General features: G+C 35.1%; 2 protein-coding genes across 4 annotated transcripts in view; one reads left to right on the forward strand and one right to left on the reverse strand.

Moving 5' to 3' along the window:
• Nucleotides 1–528: 528 nt before the first annotated feature.
• On the forward strand, nucleotides 529–6,799 carry LOC147411888 (DEAD-box ATP-dependent RNA helicase 15-like). Its single transcript, XM_086453500.1, has 12 exons — nucleotides 529–690; nucleotides 782–898; nucleotides 2,061–2,161; nucleotides 2,765–2,937; nucleotides 3,051–3,282; nucleotides 3,396–3,514; nucleotides 4,046–4,102; nucleotides 4,190–4,374; nucleotides 5,702–5,846; nucleotides 5,958–6,041; nucleotides 6,138–6,201; nucleotides 6,399–6,799. Exons 2-12 carry the CDS (start codon nucleotides 783–785, stop codon nucleotides 6,407–6,409), a joined length of 1,287 nt encoding a protein of 428 aa, XP_086309626.1. The 5' UTR covers nucleotides 529–690; nucleotide 782; the 3' UTR covers nucleotides 6,410–6,799.
• A 1,439-nt stretch (nucleotides 6,800–8,238) lies between these two features.
• EMB3142 (nuclear pore complex protein (DUF3414)) overlaps nucleotides 8,239–22,060 on the reverse strand; it is a 30,298-nt gene continuing 16,476 nt past the window's right edge. The window contains exons 21-45 of one of the 3 annotated variants that reach the window (XM_086453486.1): nucleotides 20,823–20,973; nucleotides 20,625–20,737; nucleotides 20,468–20,549; nucleotides 20,277–20,363; nucleotides 20,075–20,152; nucleotides 19,571–19,777; nucleotides 17,886–17,978; nucleotides 17,701–17,814; nucleotides 17,364–17,510; nucleotides 17,141–17,196; nucleotides 16,975–17,047; nucleotides 16,660–16,850; nucleotides 16,453–16,579; nucleotides 15,368–15,445; nucleotides 14,613–14,777; nucleotides 13,638–13,808; nucleotides 13,433–13,570; nucleotides 11,890–12,033; nucleotides 11,474–11,596; nucleotides 11,284–11,379; nucleotides 11,028–11,156; nucleotides 10,814–10,914; nucleotides 9,359–9,478; nucleotides 9,151–9,256; nucleotides 8,239–8,524 (exon numbers count right to left, since the gene is read on the reverse strand). In XM_086453486.1, coding sequence (XP_086309612.1) covers nucleotides 8,441–8,524; nucleotides 9,151–9,256; nucleotides 9,359–9,478; nucleotides 10,814–10,914; nucleotides 11,028–11,156; nucleotides 11,284–11,379; nucleotides 11,474–11,596; nucleotides 11,890–12,033; nucleotides 13,433–13,570; nucleotides 13,638–13,808; nucleotides 14,613–14,777; nucleotides 15,368–15,445; nucleotides 16,453–16,579; nucleotides 16,660–16,850; nucleotides 16,975–17,047; nucleotides 17,141–17,196; nucleotides 17,364–17,510; nucleotides 17,701–17,814; nucleotides 17,886–17,978; nucleotides 19,571–19,777; nucleotides 20,075–20,152; nucleotides 20,277–20,363; nucleotides 20,468–20,549; nucleotides 20,625–20,737; nucleotides 20,823–20,973 — 2,974 coding nt within the window. In that variant the 3' untranslated portion in view covers nucleotides 8,239–8,440. Of the gene's footprint in view, nucleotides 8,525–9,150; nucleotides 9,278–9,358; nucleotides 9,479–10,813; nucleotides 10,915–11,027; nucleotides 11,157–11,283; nucleotides 11,380–11,473; nucleotides 11,597–11,889; nucleotides 12,034–13,426; nucleotides 13,571–13,637; nucleotides 13,809–14,612; nucleotides 14,778–15,367; nucleotides 15,446–16,452; nucleotides 16,580–16,659; nucleotides 16,851–16,974; nucleotides 17,048–17,140; nucleotides 17,197–17,363; nucleotides 17,511–17,700; nucleotides 17,815–17,885; nucleotides 17,979–19,570; nucleotides 19,778–20,074; nucleotides 20,153–20,276; nucleotides 20,364–20,467; nucleotides 20,550–20,624; nucleotides 20,738–20,822; nucleotides 20,974–22,060 lie in introns of those variants that run through there. The other 2 variants (XM_086453478.1, XM_086453489.1) reach the window with 2 other exon arrangements.

The raw sequence follows: 22,060 nt of genomic DNA on the forward strand, positions 1-22,060 counted from the left end.
GCCTTTTGAATTTAAAAAAGAAATATCACTTTTCATGTTCAACTTCCTCGACTCTTTTGAAAGTTAAAAATACATTGTTTTCATTTGAACCGATTTTTTTTACCACCACTTCCATGTATTATTATGGTATCGACCACACTATGAAACCCCGACACAAGTGCACCACTCTATAATAACAATCAATATAATTCAAATGAAAAGAATGGGGTGTCATTGTGAAAAAGTGGAAAATATTACTATCACGAGACATCACATATAATTTTCTTATTGGAGTGTTGTAAGAAATAGTTGGTGTTTGTATAGAAGTTCACATCTTAAATCAATTCCCCCAAAACAAATTATTCTGAAAATCATTTTCCATAATCTATTGGAAACTAATATCGTTGGCAAACGCCGCCTAACATTTCCATTTCAAGCAAGGGCACTTTTGTCAAATAAAATTCAATCATTCACTGACAAAAGGGCAATATCGTACATTTTCTCTACTTGCAAATTGCATTGTTATTGTCGTTTCTACTTCTTCCTTAAAACACTCTCTCTCTCTCTCTCTCTCTCTCTCTCTCATCCTTGAGTCGAGTCGAGTCGAGTGCTTCTCTTCTCCCGGTTTTGGTTTTTTGTTCTTTTAAAATTGTTTTTCTTGCAGACTCTTCAGCCCTAACCCTATCCATTCTTGTTGTCGCGGATTCGAAGGTAAGATCCGCAGAAGTTCATTGGAAAATCTTAAACCCTAACATTTATTCCTTTGCTGTAGTTAAAACCCTAGCCCTAATTTGTTATGTAGAATGGGAGAAGTAAGAGATAACGATGCTTACGAAGAAGAGCTCCTCGACTACGAAGAGGACGAAGACAAGGCGCCCGATTCCATTGCGGCCAAAGGCACTGGAGAAGCAGTGAAGAAGTTAGTCTCTTGATGTTCTCTTCCTTGATTTGATGTTTTTCTCTGTTTATGAGATTGATTCTGTATATTTTGATCCCTTTTTGAAAAAAATTAGGGTTTTTGTTAGTTCTGGTTTTGAGGCAGTAATTTTAGTTGTAGATCTGAATATTTTAAGCGTTTATAGTGTTCACAGTTTTACTTGGGTTCTCATTCCTTGAGTGATTTTTCCCTCCAATCTAAAATTTTCATTTTAGGGTTACTGCATTCAGTTAATTTCAAATGATGTAGAGTTTCTTGGTTTTTTGGGTGATTGGTTTCATGTTCTTGGTTTGTCCATTAAAAGTCTGGTTATGGTGAATCTGGCGACGAGATTAAGGTGGCAACATAGTGTAACTCAATTTAGTAGATCATGACTTCAGGTTCAGTTTGACTCAGTTGCCATAGCTGTTGAAGATTGTCTTCATCAATGAAAACATGAGGCTGACAACAATTTGAATGCTTGTTAGTTTTCAAGTTTGTCAGATCTTGCCCAGTTGTTGTGCCATGTCAGATTCGAAGAACCTGTTTTAACTGGTGAATCCCTATCAAGGATTCAAAAACACTATTCTGAGAGTTAATTAGGCAAGCTGTTTGGTCTATTTCTGATTTGAGTCCATATCCTATACACCCAATGTGGAGGATTTAAACCCTCCCACAACTCAATACATGCCATGTAAGCCACAATCTTAGGAAATTATAAATTGAATATATTTTAAGCATAATTACTCAGATTGTGACTTACGTGACATGTATTGAGGTGTGGGAGGAGGGTTTCAATCCTCCACCTTAGGTGTATACAATTCAGACTCTTTCTGATTTATGAGAAAATAGCTAATGATGATGTTTGTTCCACTAAACAATTGTTTTGCATCTCATGGAATTTGGTTGAATTGTTTGTGGCTGCAGCTCAGGAGACAATTGTTTATCTCCGAACTATGCTACTTATTTTTATATGACAACCCCCTCCCCCCCTCTTAATAAACATTTATTTATTTATCTCTTATCTTATACAAAATTGAATTGCCGATTAAAATAAAATTCCACTGTTTGCCTTACTTTATTTACTTTTTTATATATCTTTAAAATGCCTTTGTGGGTATACTGCATTAGTCATTCTTAATCTTGTATCTTTTCTGTGATACAGGGGCTATGTTGGAATTCACAGTTCGGGATTCAGGGATTTTCTTTTGAAGCCAGAGCTTCTTCGAGCTATTGTAGACTCGGGATTTGAGCATCCTTCAGAAGGCAATCTTTTTTGACTTATTCCTTCCATCTAACTTGTTAGTTTCCAAAGAAAATATGATCGCATAGTTGTTGAATCATTTCAATTAACTAGCACTAAATTTAAATTTTAAAATCTTACTATCCTGGAAAACTGATTGGATAGTGGATGAGATAATGGTGTCTCAAGTTTGTTACCCTATTCTATTTTCATCACTGTTAATTTTTTTGTGGTGTGTTGGACTGCACATTTTCTGCTTATTTTGGAACATAGTCTAATTTTCTATGTGTGTGCATAGCCTGGCCTAGAGGGAATATAAACATTGATTTTTCTTGTCAATTACATTAGTGGCCTCGAATTTAGCTTAATGTCTCTTGCTTCAATAAGTATAATTTGAACATTCCTTTCGAGGTTTTATGTTAAATTGCATTACAAGTTTTCTATGTATGATGGGATCAGCTCTAAAGTTTTTAAGTTGGTGTTTTTCAGGTAATAACACTACTTCCATACTCTTGATTTCGGGAGAGAAACTCGTTTGGTAAACATTTCCATAAAAAGGGAACCCAGATGGTCATTTTTTACTTACTGAGAGTTCGTTCGCTCCAATTTTTTTGGTTCTTCATCAGTGCAACATGAGTGCATCCCTCAAGCTATCTTGGGGATGGATGTTATCTGTCAAGCCAAATCTGGGATGGGGAAAACTGCTGTATTTGTCTTATCGACTTTGCAGCAAATTGAGCCTGTCGCAGGACAAGTTGCTGCACTTGTTTTGTGCCATACAAGGGAATTAGCTTACCAGGTTTGTTTATTACATGGATCTTCATTTGGTGCTTATCGTTTCTGGGTGTTTTGTCAATAGATTTATTGGAATTATTAAGTTATTCCCCCCCCCCTTTTCTGATTACTTGGCAGATTTGTCATGAGTTCGAGAGGTTTAGTACTTACTTGCCTGATATTAAGGTTGCTGTTTTCTATGGTGGAGTTCACATAAAAAATCACAAGGATTTGCTTAAAAATGAGTGCCCACATATTGTTGTTGGAACACCTGGGAGGATATTAGCACTGGCAAGAGATAAGGACCTCTCATTGAAGAATGTGAGGCATTTTATCCTTGACGAATGTGACAAGATGCTAGAGTCACTTGGTATGTTTGCTGCTTTTTCTGAACTTCGCAATTTCCTAAAATTCATGCCTTTATCTTGTGTTTTATTTTCTCTATTTATTGGTTCCTATCTTTTCATTCATTCATGTCTGTAGATATGCGGAGAGATGTGCAAGAGATTTTCAAGATGACACCTCATGATAAGCAAGTAATGATGTTTTCAGCAACACTCAGCAAGGAGATTCGCCCTGTTTGCAAGAGATTTATGCAAGACGTAATGTCATGTGGCCTAACTCTCAGATTTAGAAGTCGTCTTGTTTATATTGCCAATTTTCTGCAAAAGATATATTAAGGGTTACAAGAGAGGTGTTCTCTGAGATTAGTGTTTTCTATCTAGTCTCAGTGGGACTTCTTTGTTAGGAAGTCGAGTCTTGGTATGGTACTAATAGTATACCGAAATAGTGGTTGGATTTCTTCAAAAGTTTTTAGTATTTGTTGTTGATTGAAGTCTTATGTTTTCTGAATTTGTTTACTTTGACTTGGTGATGATTTACCATTTTGTCTGGGTTGGAGGTTGTTGGAGATTAGTACAAGGGATTCTGCTTGGGGTTAAGTACCATTGCATTGTAACATGACTTATGTTGAGTCGGTATGTTTTGTTAGACTGTGAGTGTACGAAGAAGGCACCTATAAGGAGGGATAATACTAGTTGCAGTTGTCCATTCATCATTTATTTGATAGTGGACTCAATTTGCTTGAGGGAAAGCCTCTAATCTGATTTTATGTGATTTTTGTTCCCCTTCAGCCAATGGAAATTTATGTGGACGATGAAGCGAAGTTGACCCTACATGGCCTCGTACAGGTATTTGACATATGGAAGGTTCAGTCTTTCGATTTTAATTTCATTAGGCAGGTAACAAATATATTGAACCTCGTTATTGTATTTTAGCACTACATTAAATTGAGCGAGCTGGAGAAAAACCGCAAGTTGAATGACCTGCTTGATGCTTTGGACTTCAATCAAGTTGTCATTTTCGTCAAAAGCGTGAACAGAGCAGCTGAGCTTAACAAATTACTTGTGGAATGTAATTTCCCATCTATTTGCATCCATTCTGGAATGTCACAGGAAGAAAGGTTGTAACATCAGTTCAGCTTGTTGATTTTTCTTTTCTAGTTAAACTATTTTCACGACTAAATCTAGTTAGGTTTTTTATTTTTGATAAGTAAAAGAAAATTATGTTAATGTGGTAGAGGTGACCAACAAAGAGTACAAAACCAGAAACATACTACTAGACTGGAGTTACAGAGCAAACCCACTCCCATCTACCCATAAAATCCTTGAAAAAGACCCCCCTAGATTCTTTCAAAATCTTAGACCCAAAATAAAATAAAATAAAAAGACCCAACAAGGACAAGTACACATTTTGATCGATGGGCAATGCCATCACATAATTTTTTTTTTTATTAAGGCATAATAACCTAGTGGTCGTTTTACTGCATATGCCATGATGGCATGTGATCATATGACCAGAAATTGCATATGACAACTATGGGCTTATTATATTGGAAGAGGATTAGGCTTCCTGGTTAGGATTATTGGAGTTCACGGTAGTTTGATAGTATGCTTGTCTTATTGTTAAAATTGTTTTCGAACTGAATTTATTTCCTCAGTAGGATTTTTTGTTTCTTTGTATGACTAATATTTTTGCACCATGGCCAATTTATTTTCTGGTGATAAACATGCATGCATGTCAAGTCCTTTATTATTAAATCTTGTTAGTTGTTTTTTTATAAGTCAGCAAGGGGAAAAATCAAAAACTTCGATAATATCAGGATAAAATCAAGTTATGGTTAGGACTGTGGAATTGTTTCTACTAAGTGGTATTCTCATATTACATCATTAAATACCATATCAAACTATAATAATCATACCATATCAAAGTAGTCACAGGTCCACAATATAGTCAATATTTGTTTTGGTAAATACAATCATAAGTCCGAGTTAGGATTCATCAACTGGTCAAAAATATCAAAATTAATGCCATCCTCATTTACAGCTTTATTATTTTATGTTTTATTTTGACATCCTCATTTACATCTTTAATATCTTATGTTTTATTGGTAAAATGGTCACATCATCTTCATCAAGGCCATATTCTCTTATTAGTACATTAATGTTTTATTTCATTTTCTTGATTTAATCGCAAAGTTCATGATTTAATTGTGATCGTGAAGTTCGTAAAAGTTGTCTTATTAAAAAGTTGCAGTTAACTCATATGATTAAATCGGTGAAGAAAAAAAGTCACGATTTAATCGTGACTTTTTCAATAAGTCAGACTTTGGTGACTATGCTTGTCTGTAATTAGATGGTCAATTAAACTCTTATCCTAAAATTCAACTGGGGATGACTTTTCAAATTTCTTCAACATCTAAATATACAGGACATAATATGGTTTTGCAGGCTGACACGCTATAAGAGTTTCAAAGAGGGACACAAAAGGATTCTTGTGGCGACTGATTTGGTTGGCAGGGGTATAGATATTGAGCGTGTCAACATTGTGATCAACTATGACATGCCGGATTCTGCAGACACCTATTTGCATAGGGTTGGTTTTCTTATCATTTTTGGTTCATCATTAATCAGTGAATTTCCTACTCTTTTGTAACATATCTGTTCATATACTGACCAGTGTTTTTCTCCTCCTGATTCTTGACAGGTGGGCAGGGCTGGTCGTTTTGGCACAAAAGGATTAGCAATCACTTTTGTGTCATCTGCTTCGGATTCTGATGTTCTTAATCAGGTTACAAAGCTTTTCAAAGTCAAAATGACCTGTTATATGATCAGATCGTGCAAGTTTTGAATGTGATCTAATATTTTGTGTTTTGGTTGAATGCAGGTGCAGGAAAGGTTTGAAGTAGACATAAAGGAGCTGCCAGAGCAAATTGATACCTCTACATATAGTATGTCTGCTTTCTGTTGTTTCTTAATTTTTTTGTTAGCAATTCTCATCGGTTTGGTATGTGGTGCATGCACATGGTTTCTTTTTTCCCTCATACAGCCTGGTTTATTTAGGCTTTTTTAGGAAGGAATTTATTACTGAATCGTACAATTGTTAAACTACATCTCACTCTTTTGTTGTGTTTTGTATTATTTGCAGTGCCATCATAATTGTTTTTCAGTTGGTGCACGGTAGCTTATTCAGAGAGGAAGTTGAACTCCATATGCAAGGCCAGGTTGGTCAGAGAGGGTGGTGTGTACAAGTGTCTTCTGTGAAATGCCTTTGCATTCACTCATCTTTTAATGGATAATGATTGGACTTCTGCTTTATTTTCTTATGGGAACTGATTGAACCGGCGTCAAGGTAGAATGCTTAACTGCTAAATAGCTAGGGTTAGAGAGAGAGAGAGAGAGAGATTCCATGTTAATTTCATACACGCAACTGTTGCGTTGAAGTTCTCTTAGATTGTTATCAGAATTGTGTGGTATGCTAGTTTAGCATCAGTATTTACATGAGATATTATTTAGAACTTTTAAATTACCATCACCGCATTTCCTTAAGTTGGAGAAATTATTGAAGTGTGTGACTTACTGATCTGTTTCCCACCACTACACTCCATGCTTGTTAGAGGGACTGGTCTCTTCTATGTTGATGACACCATGCTTCACTGAGCAGGGACTTGAGGCCAAGGGGTGAACAAGAGTAGGTATTTTTGTTTCACCAGAGGTGCTAAACACATGTAAAATTGTTGGTATTCTATCATTGTTTTTTTTTATTAGTGTGGGTGATAAGAGGGTTGTCAGTTTGGTAGCCTCACATAAAAAATTTGTTCCAAAACAACTGGTAGTTTAGTGTATTTGGTCTTGCTGGTCGGGAGTGGGCATTGTTTTCATAATAATTGATAGCTGTTTGATTGTTTTTTCAGGCTTTTTTATAGCTTTGAAATTACCAATTTTCACTTAGGATGCCCATCTAAATATATGTTCTTCGCTGCTCTCAAAAGTCTGTAGATTCCATGTGGCCCAGTGTAGTAAAATGTTTTTTTTTTTTAAATGATTGCTTATTGTTGCAATCATTTTACCAAGTGGAAGTAAAATGTTTGTAACATAAAATAGGTTGAATTATGTATATAGCAATACGTTAGATGCTTCTTTTTCATGTTTTTTACTTAAATTTACGTCAATTTTTTTATTTTAAACATTTATGATGGAAAAAAAATTTATATGATCATGTGTAGCAGTACATACTAATTTTAAAAAAAGAATATATTTAAAACAACATAATGTAGTATTATTGGAAGTTTCCACTCAATTGTAAATGCTGCAACACTTAATTCTTCCTCTTTTTTTTTTTTTTTAATTCGAATATTTTCTTGTTTCAGCCCCCTCATAAAAATTTGTGAGTACTGAGACGGGACATGCGACTCCTTTATATATATTATTTGAAAGGTCTTCCACCTACGATCACGTCTTATGTTCATGAGCAGCAGTATCTTCTCGCTAAATCTACTCAATCTAAACGAGCTAGTCAATTTGAAGTCGGAGAAAATAGGACTAGTCGAGGGAAGTGAATTTTTCTTGGATATTATTTCACAATCCTTTCAGAACATTTTAATGAATTGGGAAACCATTCTTATTCTTACCTTTCTATCTAAAGATAGATTAGAGACATACCTATCAAAATAAAAAAGATTAGAGACGGATAAGTGGATTGATAACCTACGAGTCCTTGATCACTCTTGCTTTGAATACCAGTCCCTAGTTTTTCTCTTCTACCACAGTATAGACCCAGATTCAACCATCAAGGTTTTTGAACATCATACCCAAATTCACATTTTGGCATGTTATATAAAAAATTGGTCTGGCACCATAAAACTGTAGACAAAACTTGGTGAACGCAGACTATAATTGAATTGAAGCGAAACAAGAGAAAAAAATAATAATAAAAAGGGGGGGGGGGGGGGCAGAAGCCTCCAATTAGATAATTGTTACAATTCCCGAAACCAAAAACACAACTTACATGATAATTAATACATGGAGTAAACGTACAAAATGTCCATAATACAGCTCAAAATATACAGAAAACAAAGCCTATTTTAAATGATTTGCCGTTTCAATGTGGTTTCAGGTGTCTTGAGCATGCACTGACCATGCCCAGAAAACCAATTAGGATATAAACAAAAACCACCCTGGACTTCCAACTTAGATAGCCATCCTCTGAATTGTCATTTCCTTAAGCGAACTCAATAGTCTACGGAAAACCTTCAAGTTATGGCCCACTTTATCCTAAACAAAAGGCACAACCAGTGAACATACATGTCAGTCTCAACCACGCAAATTACTAAAATCCAGAGGTCATAAATTTTTATCTTTCAATCTATTAATGAACCTGGACATTAATTATATCTGCATTTAGAAACTTTTAGCATCTAAAATGGAGGAAATGACATAAAACATAGGCGCCAATTTATACGAGAAAATAGGTAAATTGGAGCTACAAAGATAACTCAACACTCAAAGAGACTTCTAACCTACTTAACAAGCTCTAGAATTGGGATATGATTCCCTTTTCCAAAACAATTCACATTAACAAATAGCTATTATCAAGTTTGTATTGTCACTCCAGCTCTGCTTCCTTCCATTTTCTCATACATGAAATTATAAGTAAATGTTAAGAAAAGATGATGATGATTAACTAAAGTATCAATAAAAAAATATTGATTAACAAACCCAACCCGGTTTTGTTAGGTCAAAATGTTTTTTTTTTTTTTTTTGGCCAAAACCTGGGCCCGAACCCTAGCTAACCGCGCCCAAACCTGACCCAAGGTCAGGTTGAATCCATCAGGTTGGGGGATTTGACCCCACCCAAATTGCATCCCTAAGAATAACTAATAGGCAATGAAAAACTATACCTCGTTTAGTAATTCCAGCCTCTCTAGAGTAGAAAGTAACTTTCCACACAACAAATCCTGTCCAGAGTCAGGCTTGACACCATATGTAATCATCTTCATAGTTTCGCTGGATTCAGAAATGGAAGAACTGTGAAAAAAAAAATTAAAAATCAAAATAGGAAAAAATATACAAAGTTCAAAATTGTCCACAATTAGTGAAAGGTCCTACCCTTCCCGAAAATGGATGAGAATAATGTTAAGCACGTGCTCTGCAAGCGGAAGTAATAGAGTAATAAGTTGGTCCCTATTGCCAGCTACCTGGCACATTTCAACCATTGCAATATACCTCCTGCATCATAAGAACAACCACCCATGAGAAGACAGACAAGAACATTTGAGATGGGGAACCGTTGGAGTTATATTGGTTGAGAAACATCTTTTACGGATCTTGGCATGAAAGAAAAAGAAGGAAACGAGTAGAGTAGAATTAAAAACTGATGGAGCCAGTGGGCCCCTATACTATATAGAAGCACTAATGAAATGGATAACAGTGTACAAGTAACCAAATCGGACCAGTGGCCATCCACATTTATATGAAGTTTATCATGATTCAAACACACACTGGCACCAAGTCAAACCAAGTCGGACAAGATTTATAAATTGTAGCCTATCCACACAAGAATGAGTTTCAAGAACTTTAAAGGAAAGTCAACTTCACACAAAAGCTTATTGGTTCTTCCAGATTATTTTCAATTCAAATGCTTCTAATCTCTAAAATATCCGGGTTGATTCCACAATGGACAACAGAATGCAATACCTTTTTTGGTTTCAGAATGAGTCCTTGAAGATCAGTGCTTCTAAAATTCTTAACTGAATATGATGTAATTAGAGGCTAGGCTTAAAGCAGACCAGTGTAATGACAAAGATGCCCAAATACAGATGCCGAAGTGGGAAATAATAATGACTTTTTTTTTTCTGAACCCCAAATCCAGTTCTCAAAAGTACTAAATATTACAAAGTTTTCGCAGTAATACTTGTTATAATATATCATTTACTCATTTCTTGTTGCAAGACCAACAAATAAATGTTAGAGGAGTTGACAATATAAATAACAGTAAAATACATAGGAAAGTTATGACTTAATATCTTTGTAGTTTGTGATTATCAGTATTGGTAGTATATAGTGTGGATTGGTATCATATTGCTTATCAAAAAAAAAAAAAATCATATAGTGTGGATAAGGGTATATTGGGCATAAACTATCTAGGTATCATAATAGGTCAGGGATTACAAGAGTTACATGACGGCACATTTTGGAACTCGACCTAAATAACCCAATAACAGGAATCGATGATTAATATAATTAAATACAGTAAATCTCTTAGTGATGGTTAAGGAAACATTAATGACCACCACATCCGATATTGGAAAACAAGGGGATGCCAATCCAAACAAGGTCATTTCTTCCGTATTTGAGTGATGTGCTTGTAGTCAAACAAAGAAAAATCATGTAGTTTTAACAGTTGAATAGTAGGTAGTAAACATAATCTGATTCAAAACTTTAAAAAGGGAAAAAAATGTTAAGGCAGATTATTCTAATATAATAAGATTGTGGGAAATAGAAAAATAAATGGAATATCTCACGAAATGGAGTCGAACTATCAGGCACTATAAGATGGAATACCTCTTTTGGATATTGTCAGAAGAAGATACACAATCTTGTCTCACACACATATTTATTATTTCATCGACCTCCTGTCTTGATAGCTCATTAATGTCTTGAATCTGAAAAATCATACAAGTACTTATTACACTAGGGTTGCAAAAAAAAGAACAAGGGTAATTGGTGAGAAAGAAAACACACAAAACAATTCCATGTTCATTCAAGCTATATTTACCTTGGTAACGAGCAAAGATTTTTCCTCAGAAGCTCTCTCAAGAGCCGTTGTTACAGAATTTAGAAGGCAAACAAGTGAAGTTAGCCGAGGTTGTTGCTGTGTCTGACTATCTCTAGGACCATCTAAAATCTGTCACCTCACAAACATTTCTCATCAGAAGAATAAGTGCATCTCTGAGCATAATCAATTTTGAAATTGTTGCAAAAAGGCTCATATATTAATCATATTGTTGCTATATTAACTGTAATATGCATACCTGCAACCTCAGGGACTTCTTCGTGACTAGAAAATAGAGGTAAGAACTCAGACTATAGCACAGCCTAAACAAGATAAGCTCTGACTTCCTTTGATTCTGATAAAACCCAAATGAACTTAAGCTGCTCAGTATAAAGTCACAATACATAAATTTCTTCAGCCTCAAGCTTTCATGAGAAACATAACGTTACCTCAAGTGGGCGTAATGATTGAGCAAAGCAGAAGGACTCTGCATCAAGAGAAAATAGAGTGCCCATCATACCAAAAAGCCCTTGAACAAAACAGTACTCGTCATTCTCTTCATACGGCCAAACCTACAGAATGTCCAAGGTGATACTGTAATCCAATGGAGCTTTGAGGAAAAAATTAATATGTCGACTGGCCAAGAAAGAACACCATTCAAAAGCGGGAGATAAATTTACTAGAACCCAATTATTTAGGGACCATTCAGTTGCAGCCCAGCTACAAGGGAGGCACTATTTTACAATGTTCTCCAATTAAGTTTCTATTCTTGAAATCATGCCAAAACAGTGGTGACAAGAAGCAAGTTTTTGGCCCACATTGTTTAGAATTATCAAGCCTTGTGCCCCACTAAAAATGTCCTTACCTTGCTAAGGATACCAACAACAAGATTGATCTGCTCTAACATCAACTCATCGGCTTCAGTAACATCTTCCCTGAGAACTTGATCAAAAAGCAACTGATGTTTCTTCACAAAATCAATGACCTCACGAACAATTTTGTTCTTCACCTATTTCAATATCCCAAATAACAATAATAAAATTTACAGCATGCAAGTTAAAATCCAGAAAGAGAGTAAGAAAAACAAAACTTAAAAAAATAGAGTCGAAAGAAACCGGTGCAACTTTTAACTAGCTTATTGATAACAAAAAGAACACCTTATTCAAAGATTTGGAGCTGGCTAAACAAATCCTAGTCTTCCATTCCACTTTGTCCAGACCCAAGTTTTCTGTTATTGGAAGTGAACTCGTAAATGCTTTCAGTATCTCCATCCATACTCTTTTGGGTCTTTCTTCGGCTCTTTTAGGACCTTCAACTCAAATATTTCCTTAATTGGGGCTTTAGTTGACCATCAATGGACATTCCACACCATATAAGTTGACTTCCTCTTATTTTATCTTTTATTGGAGCCAATCCAACCTTTTTCTCAAATACAACCGTTTCTAATTTTATCATTCCTAGTCCTTCCACTCATCCATCTCAACATCCTTATTTCTGCAATGCATTTATCAACATGATACTTCTTGATTGCCCAACATCCAGCTCCATAAAACATAGCTAGTGTTAATACCGTCTTATAAAATTTTCCATAATTGCAAACTTTTCCTTATTTTATATTTTAAAATTGTATGATCGCATATGCGCACAACATAGCATAATTTTTTTTTTATTAGTAAAAAAAAAAAAAATTATGCTATGATTCTAACAATTATATTTGACCTCCAAAACTATCCTAATCGCCATAAACTAATGCCTAAACCAAGATATTAGATATAATTTTTGGTATCTATTTCGGTCAGCCAGGAAATAAAACATTTTAAATATGTATGAATAAGTTACTAATATTTCTACCTATGAGAAGGTGGATGTAAAACAATTTTTTTTTTTTTTTCTGGAAGGCAAGCAATGGGGATTAGCAGTCAACATGTGGGTTCAACGAGGTTTGAACCTAGGTCCTGCTGATGAATAAAGTGTAATATACGAATCCATTCTATAAAAATTTATATTTTATATCATTTTATAAGTTTACAATATTTTTAGAATAATTAAAGAAAGTCTTTTGGTTGAGTTTTACCATTTATCAAAATCTTTCCACCGAAATCTTGCATTTTTGTATAGAAAATTTGATTGTTTCGGTTGAAATTACAATTCACTGAAATATTTCATGCAATAAATAGTGACTCCACTGAAATATATATAAAAGAAAACAGAGTCAAATTTTGTATTAGGCCTTGTGGAAATAAAAATATTTTGGTATATTTCTTGGAAATATATCGAAAGTAAATACCATGAAAACAATAAATAAAATCACTTAAACAAATAAAATATAATATATTTCAAATATAGAGGAAGCAAGTAACATATGGACTTTAGGGAAAGATCAACTACAAAAGAAAAGAAGAATTGACCTCAAAAAAATCTGACGTGTCTACCAATGATGTCAAAGAAGAAACCAATCTCAAAATTGAGCATATAACAAGCCGTTGCTTATCAATCCCCACAGAAACATCTCTGAAATCCTTTGCATCAACCCGCCTGAAACCTCCCTGGTACAGACTATCTCATCAATTTAAATCAAATTAAATGAAACAAATGTAAACATGTAAACCATACCTTCAACTGTAAACCCACCATCCTGCATGAAGCAAGATGTTCTAAGGCACCCATGGAAAACAGAACCTGGGCACCAGATTTTCCGTAGCTGTAACTTATTCTCAACAGCATCGCAAGTTCAGCTTCAAGAGTATATACTCGCTGGAGTGAATCCAATGAATGCCAACCATCCTGGGAAAGAATAGAAAATAATAACTGTAAAGAGCAGAAGTGCATGCTACATTCTATAAATGAAAAAAAACTTAGTATAACAAGAAGAAATAGTAGCAGACTACGTATATGAAACTGTAGCTGGGGCAACATGGATCAATTGGAAGAAGAAAAAAAAAAGCTTTGATAGGAAATCTCCATTGAGCAGCATCAACTCCACATGGTGCACAACTGCTAGACCTAGATCTTCTCATGTAAGTGCTCGTTCAATGTCAGTACGTGGGAGACCTAATGGTAATCGCTTTGCACATTCTGGAGTCAATGCATACTTACCTATGATCATTCTATCAATGTGGCTTAGTTTATCTGTCCGCGAGTAAATCTCTTCTGTTTTAACCATACAACAAAAGACTAACACAAAACAAAGAAAAATTTAACATGACACATTTTAGTGTACATGAGTTTACAAATGCTATATTTAAAAAGAGATGCATAAAAATGACCCTATTGTTGCAAGAGGAATGCTCATATGCATCAATACACGTATGAATTCCTGCATGTGTTAATGCTTATGGGAACAAATCTCTAAAATAACATAATCATGATCATATAAAATAAAATGGGAAGGCTATAAGCATCTGTACAAATTGACTATCAGTAAGGCCCAATGCAATTATACAACAACAAATCCTGTAAATAAAATCAATGTTCAACATCAATATTACCAAAAAGAAATACATAGCAGTGTAAAGAAATATAGATAGATGCTAGTATGTCATTAATGTAAAAGTAGACTAGAATTTTTATTCTGGAACAAAACCACACCTTATAGGAGATATTGCCAATATCTGTGAGGCATGACCTTAAAAATCCTCTACTTTGAAGCTGGCTCAAGAAGAACCTCTCTTGGTCAATACTGACAAATGCATCAAGAACATAAAGTGATATCGTTTTTCCAGCTTCACTACCTTGAATCGCGTCCTTTGTTACCTGGAGATTACATGTGGAAAATACAGAAATGTAAAGGAAATAAAAATCGAGACATGCACTGTCAAAATCCTAGACCATTTTTATCATAGAAGTGAGATATCTTAACCTTCAAAACAGCCCATCAGCCAAGAATATAGAAATATAAGACTATCATTAAGTTTAAATGAAAATGGAAGATAACAAAATATGCTGAATACACTCAACAACCAACCATGAAACACCAGCAGTTCAGGTTCATGGAGAACCTAAAACAGGAATATAACTGTCTTAAAAATGGTGAATTAAAGTTCAACTTCCAAAATATTGTATACAAATCAAACTCGTAGCCCTTCAACTGGTCCAGCATGGCGAAAGAACATAGTGATCTCTGCAACTGGTCCACGTAAATTTTTTTCCATTGGACCAAGGTCAATAAAAATCACATTGACTAGCATGTCTTCCAGTCTTCAATATATTACATAAAAAAGAATATGAAATTCTTATGCCGACAAATAAATTCCATCCAAGTAAAAGGATGACATAAATATTAAAAACTTCATAATGATTATAATTATACAGGAAAAGTATATGCATGATGAAAAAGGTCCTACCAAATCCAGGATGCCTTGAGCCTCTTTCCTTAGAATAGAAAATGTTGCTCTTGCTAATTCAGTCTGCTCTTTATCAATCTGTAACACAAGAAAAGTGAACTTGAGTTTCTTTGCAGTATAGGATTCATATACATATGTGTATCCATGTCAACACATGCTGGCACAGATCCTTGGACATGAAGGCATGTCATTTTTTATCTTAATGCTTTTCTACAGAAGACATAAATAATTTATAAGATAACTAAGCACAACTGCAGTTGTTGAACTCTTCAAAAGAAAAAACTGCAGTTGTTTGACATTCTAAATCTGCTTATTTATTGTGTTATTGATAGATTTATGGTGTATGAAAGTTGTCTTTCTTTCTTTTTTCATAGATTAGTTTCACTATTTTTTAAGGGTAATTTAGTAATCTTGCAAAATTGGTGATATTAGGTTTACGTGCCACAAAATGAAAGATTAGTTGACGTTGCTTTTTGTTGATGATTAAACAGTAAAATTTTGATTTAGCACTTTTAAGTTTTTAAGGGAATTTTGAAAAAAAAATCAAAATCTCACCGTTAATTCATCAACAAAAAGGGATTTTGACTTTCGGTCAAGGGGGTAAACCTAATACCACCAAATATGCAGGGAGTATTACTAAATTACCCTTATTTTTATTGGCTACAAGAACTTATAAGTATAACAAAAATAATATATTATAATACGTGTATAAAAGTGCCAACATTTTGGACTTCTTGAAGGTGCCATCAGACACCTTGTATCCGTCTCCATGGCATTGTTACATAGACTATAGTCTGTCTTACCAAAAAGGACAACCAAGATGCCGAAATTACTGACCATAACCATTTTTACAATGTTTACCATGTAGTTACATCCCCATTTTGAAAAAAGTAAACTTAACAAAACGCAAGTACAACTGGTACCCTTTTTGGAAAAAATAGTTCAATACTGAAACGGGGATTTACCCTACATGCTAAATATTTTAAAAATGGGTATGGCACCAATTTCAGCATACTGCGTGCCCTTTTTTGTACTTTCTGATAGACCAAAACTGAAGCTTTTGTGACCAAGCAAAAGCTTGATACCTTCTGGAGATCCAGGTCCTCACGATCTTGCTCTTCACGCAGCAAGGACTGCAGTACTGATGCTGGGACATCTGGATCAAGCATATGCCGACAATACTGGAAGTAACTAAGAAGTAGTGCGTATTGGCTGAATGAAAGATCAAACATGATCAGACGCCTTCAGAGACAAAAAATCATAAGAAATAAAATATAACAGAACAAACATACCGTCTCCTCAGGACTTCCGATGATTCATGCCTCAAAATTGCCATGACAAGCTTAAACAGTATAGAGTGACACGCCCCATTTGACAATTGTTTCACCGAGATAACATCGAGGCATGTGACATTGTCAGAATTTATACCACCAGAGGACAAGAATCTTTCATCTCTAAGTTTGGCCATGCATGTAACAGCAACCTTGGAAAATCACAGAATACAAACGCAAGGTCAACCATAGTAAAATGAAGAGAAAGTAAAATAACAATCACCCAGCACTAAGACATGGAAATTAATTGAATAAGTAGAAATGGAACAGCAATACCTGACTCAATATTATTGCCATCTTTAAAGAACAGTCTGGAGAAGCAGAAGCACTCAGAGAAGCATCAAGCACCCTGACAATGACAAGTAAAAATATATATATATATATATATATAAAATGCCCAAGGAACGTAGAAAGATGGTGACAAGTCATAAGAGAAACTCACTCGAACAAAATTTCAGATCGATTTTCAAGAGAGGTCATTCTTCTAGAGACAGAGATCTGAAAGCAGTTTAAACAACAAAGTATAAGTTTACGAAGTTTGTATAAATAAAGTTAATGAGAAACCCACTTTAGCAAGTAGCATGGATCTACAAAGAAAACAAAGTTCGGTAATGAATAATGCAATAAAGAAGAAAAAAACGAAAGAGAAAAAGAAAACCATTAACCTCTACAATATGAGACCAGCTAGTTAACATGTGAAGTTGGGCAGCTTGTTCTTCGAGGTTCTTATTGTATTTCCAGCCCCATCGCAACAGATGCTGGATTGCCTCTCTCAGATCACTGAGCTCAGTTTCACTGCCAATTGAGCTCAACTGGGGATTAACAAAATTGCACTTCTCAGAAAGCAAAACAAAATCCCATAGCAGAAATTTCTAACATAGACATTTACAAATATGAAGCATCACTGAATTATGCAATATCTTAAGAATTCACATTGATTTACATATAATACTAATAACAAGCTCCCACAATTGTGTACTGAGAAAGAATAACGGAAGCAACCTGCCAGAGCTTGTCGCGGAATGAAGCCAGGTCTATCAAACGATCACCACGCTCTGAATAATAATAGACACCACCTTTTTCGGAAGTTGCAGGATTGCCAAGTATCTTTTCCACCTATAAAACAGATATTGTCAGGCATAAATAAGTGAGAAACATAACATGCGTGAAAGAACAGTGAAATTTACCTGTAAGTCATATTTTAAGTTAGGGACAAATTGAGAATACTTCATAGCTGTATCAGGAGATCTAAACTGAACAACTTCAAGCAACTCTAACACCTGAAATTGACAAAGAAAGGATCACCCTGCTGCCAGTAAAAGAATGAGAATAAGGAGGTCCCAATTAAAAGCCATGTTCTTATGATGACTTAAAATTGTATTACCATTAGAAACGGCCTAGAAACCACAGCATATAATGAATTATAAAATCGTGCATAAATAGACCAAAGGAAAGTATGGTGTTTAAACTTGATTAAAGAATAAAATGGTTAATGCATTTGACAGAAGAAATAAAAGGCAAATTCCACCCAACACAGAGGCAATATGTAAGAAAAAAAAAACAAGAATTCCAAATGTGAGTTATTTTATTTTTATTATTATTATTTATTTATTTTAAGAAAGAGCAACCACCACGCCACTAAAAATTTACCAAAAGCGCTAGGTGCGCCTAGGTGATGGGGGGTTGCCTTGCCTTTTGGTCAGCTAGACTTTTTTTCCCCCTGAAAATGTATGTAACTGATACCTTCATATTTTACACTCCCCTACTTGCAAGGGGGAAGTATAATGCTACGAAGAACCTAATGGAACCCATTATGTGATGGGACGCCCAAGCAGGATCCTAGCAAAGAACCAATTAAGAAATGGATAGGAGCCCGAACCAAAGAGATTCTAGACTAGTTGGTACAAACAAAAAGATACTACCACGTGTATTGAGATCCATCTTTAATTGTATATATATATATATATATTGTACTGATAGACATGAAACTCTAATTAATAAATTAAGCTTCACTTGGGGCTTTTCAAAAGATTGTGAGCTAATGTTGGAAATATGATTACACTAAGGTCCCCTTTTTGTACAATTATGCAATAAAAGGATTTGATTAGGATTTCTTTATACATTTATGGAAAAATAAATTTACATTGTCGTATTTTATGTTTATGCATCTCCCAATTGAAACATTTTTTTTTTATAGGTAAAATGGGTTAGTGGTTAGCATAAGAAGTGTCACTTAGCTAAGTGGTAAGATACGTGGAGAGTTGTTCCCACATCCTAGGTTCAAACCCCCTTGAACCCATACTCTAATTAAAGATGTGTGGAGAGCTGTTCCCACATCCTAGGTTCAAACCACTTGTCCAATCGAAACTCAATAGGTCAATTAAGTATAAAATGGTGTTTTCTACTCAATTAAGGATCATGTTCATTGTGGCCGTGATTGTGCATCATAATTAATTTTCTAATAGCTTCTCCAATATCTCGATCAAATAGTTGAATTTGGAATTTTCTTCATTTTTTTCAGGTGCATCAAACACTGTTGTTCCGTTCTTTCAGGAAAAGTGGTATATGGCCAAATGAGTTATTGAGAATTCAACATTCTCAGGAGAATATTTTCAAAGAAACCAAACAACCTACATACCATTTCAATATAGTATGTGTCAGATTGTCCAAAAAGAATGAATACAAAACAATCAGGGTTTATTTTGACAAAGGGTATCGCATGGATACAAAAGTTAAACATGGAATATGCAAAAACGGAAGTTATTGCAAGGTAGAGTGAAGCGCATGAGATGCTTAAACCATCTTAAATAATAAATTAGTGTATAACAAATACCACTATAAGGAAATAAATAAGACTGCTCTCCATGAATACCTTACTCTTACTGATAGTTTGGATCCCAGGATGGTCAGCATCTGTGTGGAAGGTTAAAGGATATGATTTATTAAGATTCGTGCCACATTCTCGAATGTCTTGGACAAAAGTTTGAGCAAGAATACTCAGGCATGCTTCTCTGTGTGTGGGTGTTGTCATGTCACCAGCATGCAACTCCAATGCTAAAAGCTTCAATAGCCATGCTCTCTGGAAACAGTTAAGTGTAAGTAAACAAAAAGGTACAAACAAAGAAAAAGGAAAAACCTTGCATCAACCAAATCAAAGTATCAAAGTACAAGCCACCCTCATTTTTGAAAACCATTAACAAGTTCAAAAAAAAAAAAAAAAATTAACAATTACAAACAGGGGAGAGACACAAGCTAGAGATATCAACAATTAGAAAAGAAATCATAGTAAAGGGAAATTTGTAATAAAATGGGAAGTTGCACTCGTAGACATCCAAAATAGATGATTTTCAGAATAGAACACAAACGAGAAACATACCTGATGGAGGGAACTAATACGAAGAGCCTGGTTGGTATTTCTTTTAGGAAGAGGAGCAACGCCAATTGTATGTAAGTGCTGAAATTATACACAAAATAACTCTTCAACTAAGGCAGAAAAGAAACAAAAGATAAATACCCAACTGCTTTATAAAGATTATCACAAAACCAGAGAGAAAATTCTAAAATCTCATTATCAGTACCTTCAAGAAGAACTGATACTTTTTATTGCTCAGCAGATCCATCGTAGGACCACATGTCAGTGGATCCAAGCACAACTCATAAAGGAGCTGCATAAAGAAAACAACCAAGATTCATCTAAAATTCATAGAAACAAAAGAAAGATCCCCCCCCCCCCCCCCTAAAACTAACAGAGTACCAAGTACCAACTAACCTGAAAACCAAACTCATGCAGCAAAGCATTTACATCAGGCTTCGAAATCTTTTCTAAAATATCAAGAATAACCTTCAAGCAACTGCACAAACAATTTTTATGATTCAAAAGAATTCATATAGAATTTTAAATGTTGTGCAATCTGTAATTACTGAACCTATAATGAAATTTTGGCTGTAAAACCGTCTGCTCCACTGGCATATCCACATCAAACTTCAGCAGCAAGTGTGCAATATTTGGGGCAGGCCGATTAATATTATCAATGAGAAGCTGAAGACAAAAACAGGAAAAATTATGAACCATCCAGAAGCCATATCAGATATTTTGCGAGAACAGAGATAGCATGGGTGCCAACCTGTATTATAAGAACACCAGTATCATCACTGCTATTCTCTATGACCTGAGACTCTTCTGAGCGTAACTCCAGGCACGCTGCATAATCCACAATCAAAGAGTTTGCAGCATTTGACTTTAGCAATAACTGTACGAGCCCAACCATGCGAGAACTGTCAACAATCGGATTCGGGATTAAACTTTCTAGGATAAACAGAAGAAGAGCAGCAGCTTACACACATAAGTATTAGCACATACAAACATCAAAAACCTGGGTAAAGCCCCTAATCATGGTTTAAATTTCCCTTCATGGATGCTTCGTGGGGCAAGCTAGGTTTTTAGGAGGTCTTCTTGTCTACTTTGAGGCAATTTCTGGTTTAAAGATCTATTTGAGGAAGAGCAAGATTTTTGGAGTTGGAAATGTCCAAAACATTTGTGCCCTTGCTGGTTGTTTATGTTGTCAAGTGGATTCTTTCCCATCACATTATCTTGGCCTCCACTTTGGAGATTATTATCGGAGTTTTCAAATTTAGACCCCAGTTTTTTGAGAGAGTTGTGAGAAGGTTAGGCTCGAGAGGTGAGATACCTCCTTTCCAAAGGGGGAAAGCTTACTCAGACTAACAGTACTTTAGCTAGCACCCCAGTATACTCTCTTTATTATCCATGCCTAGGTCGATCGAGTCTCAACTGAAATAGTTGTTCCGGGATTTCCTTTGGAATGGTAAGGAGGGGAAGAAGAAAATCAACTCCGTGAATTGGAAGAGATTGTGCTCTTCAAAGAATCGCAGAGGCTTGGGTATTCAGAGTCTTAGACAAATGTAGCTCTTTTGAGCAAATGGTTGTGGATTTGGAGTGGGGACGAATTCATTGTAGAGAGACATTATCAAAGCAAAGTACGGTCAAAGTCATGATGGGTGGCGTAGTAAGGATTTAGGATCATCTCATGGGTGAAGTGTGTGGAAAGGGATTATGAAGCACCTTCCATGTTTCCATAATAGGATAGCATTTAGGGTTGGACCTAGGAATAGAGTCAGGTTCTAAGAGGTAAGTGATGCTGTTTGTCATCTATCAAGGAAAAGTTCCCTACCCCATATGAATTGTCTTTTAAGAAAGGGTGTTTCATATCTAATGTAAGGATGCAATCAGGTAATGAGTTTTCCTGGGACTTCCATTTCACAAGAAATTTCAATGTTGGAGTGTCAGGTTGTTGCATCATTAATTAGTATTATCTCATATATTTGTATGCTTCTGAGGGAGGAT

The sequence above is a fragment of the Akebia trifoliata genome, chromosome 1 (genome assembly GCF_017979445.1).
Source record: "Akebia trifoliata isolate Shusen 1 chromosome 1, ASM1797944v1, whole genome shotgun sequence".
Classification (NCBI taxonomy): domain Eukaryota; kingdom Viridiplantae; phylum Streptophyta; class Magnoliopsida; order Ranunculales; family Lardizabalaceae; genus Akebia; species Akebia trifoliata.

Bases quoted from the DNA above. Each gene is read 5' to 3' on its own strand.
- LOC147411888 (XM_086453500.1), top strand. From the start codon at position 783: ATGGGAGAAGTAAGAGATAACGATGCTTACGAAGAAGAGCTCCTCGAC. The intron at 3,515-4,045 runs GTAATGTCATGT...GTTCCCCTTCAG, and splicing joins GCAAGAGATTTATGCAAGAC to CCAATGGAAATTTATGTGGA. The intron at 5,847-5,957 runs GTTGGTTTTCTT...GATTCTTGACAG, and splicing joins CAGACACCTATTTGCATAGG to GTGGGCAGGGCTGGTCGTTT.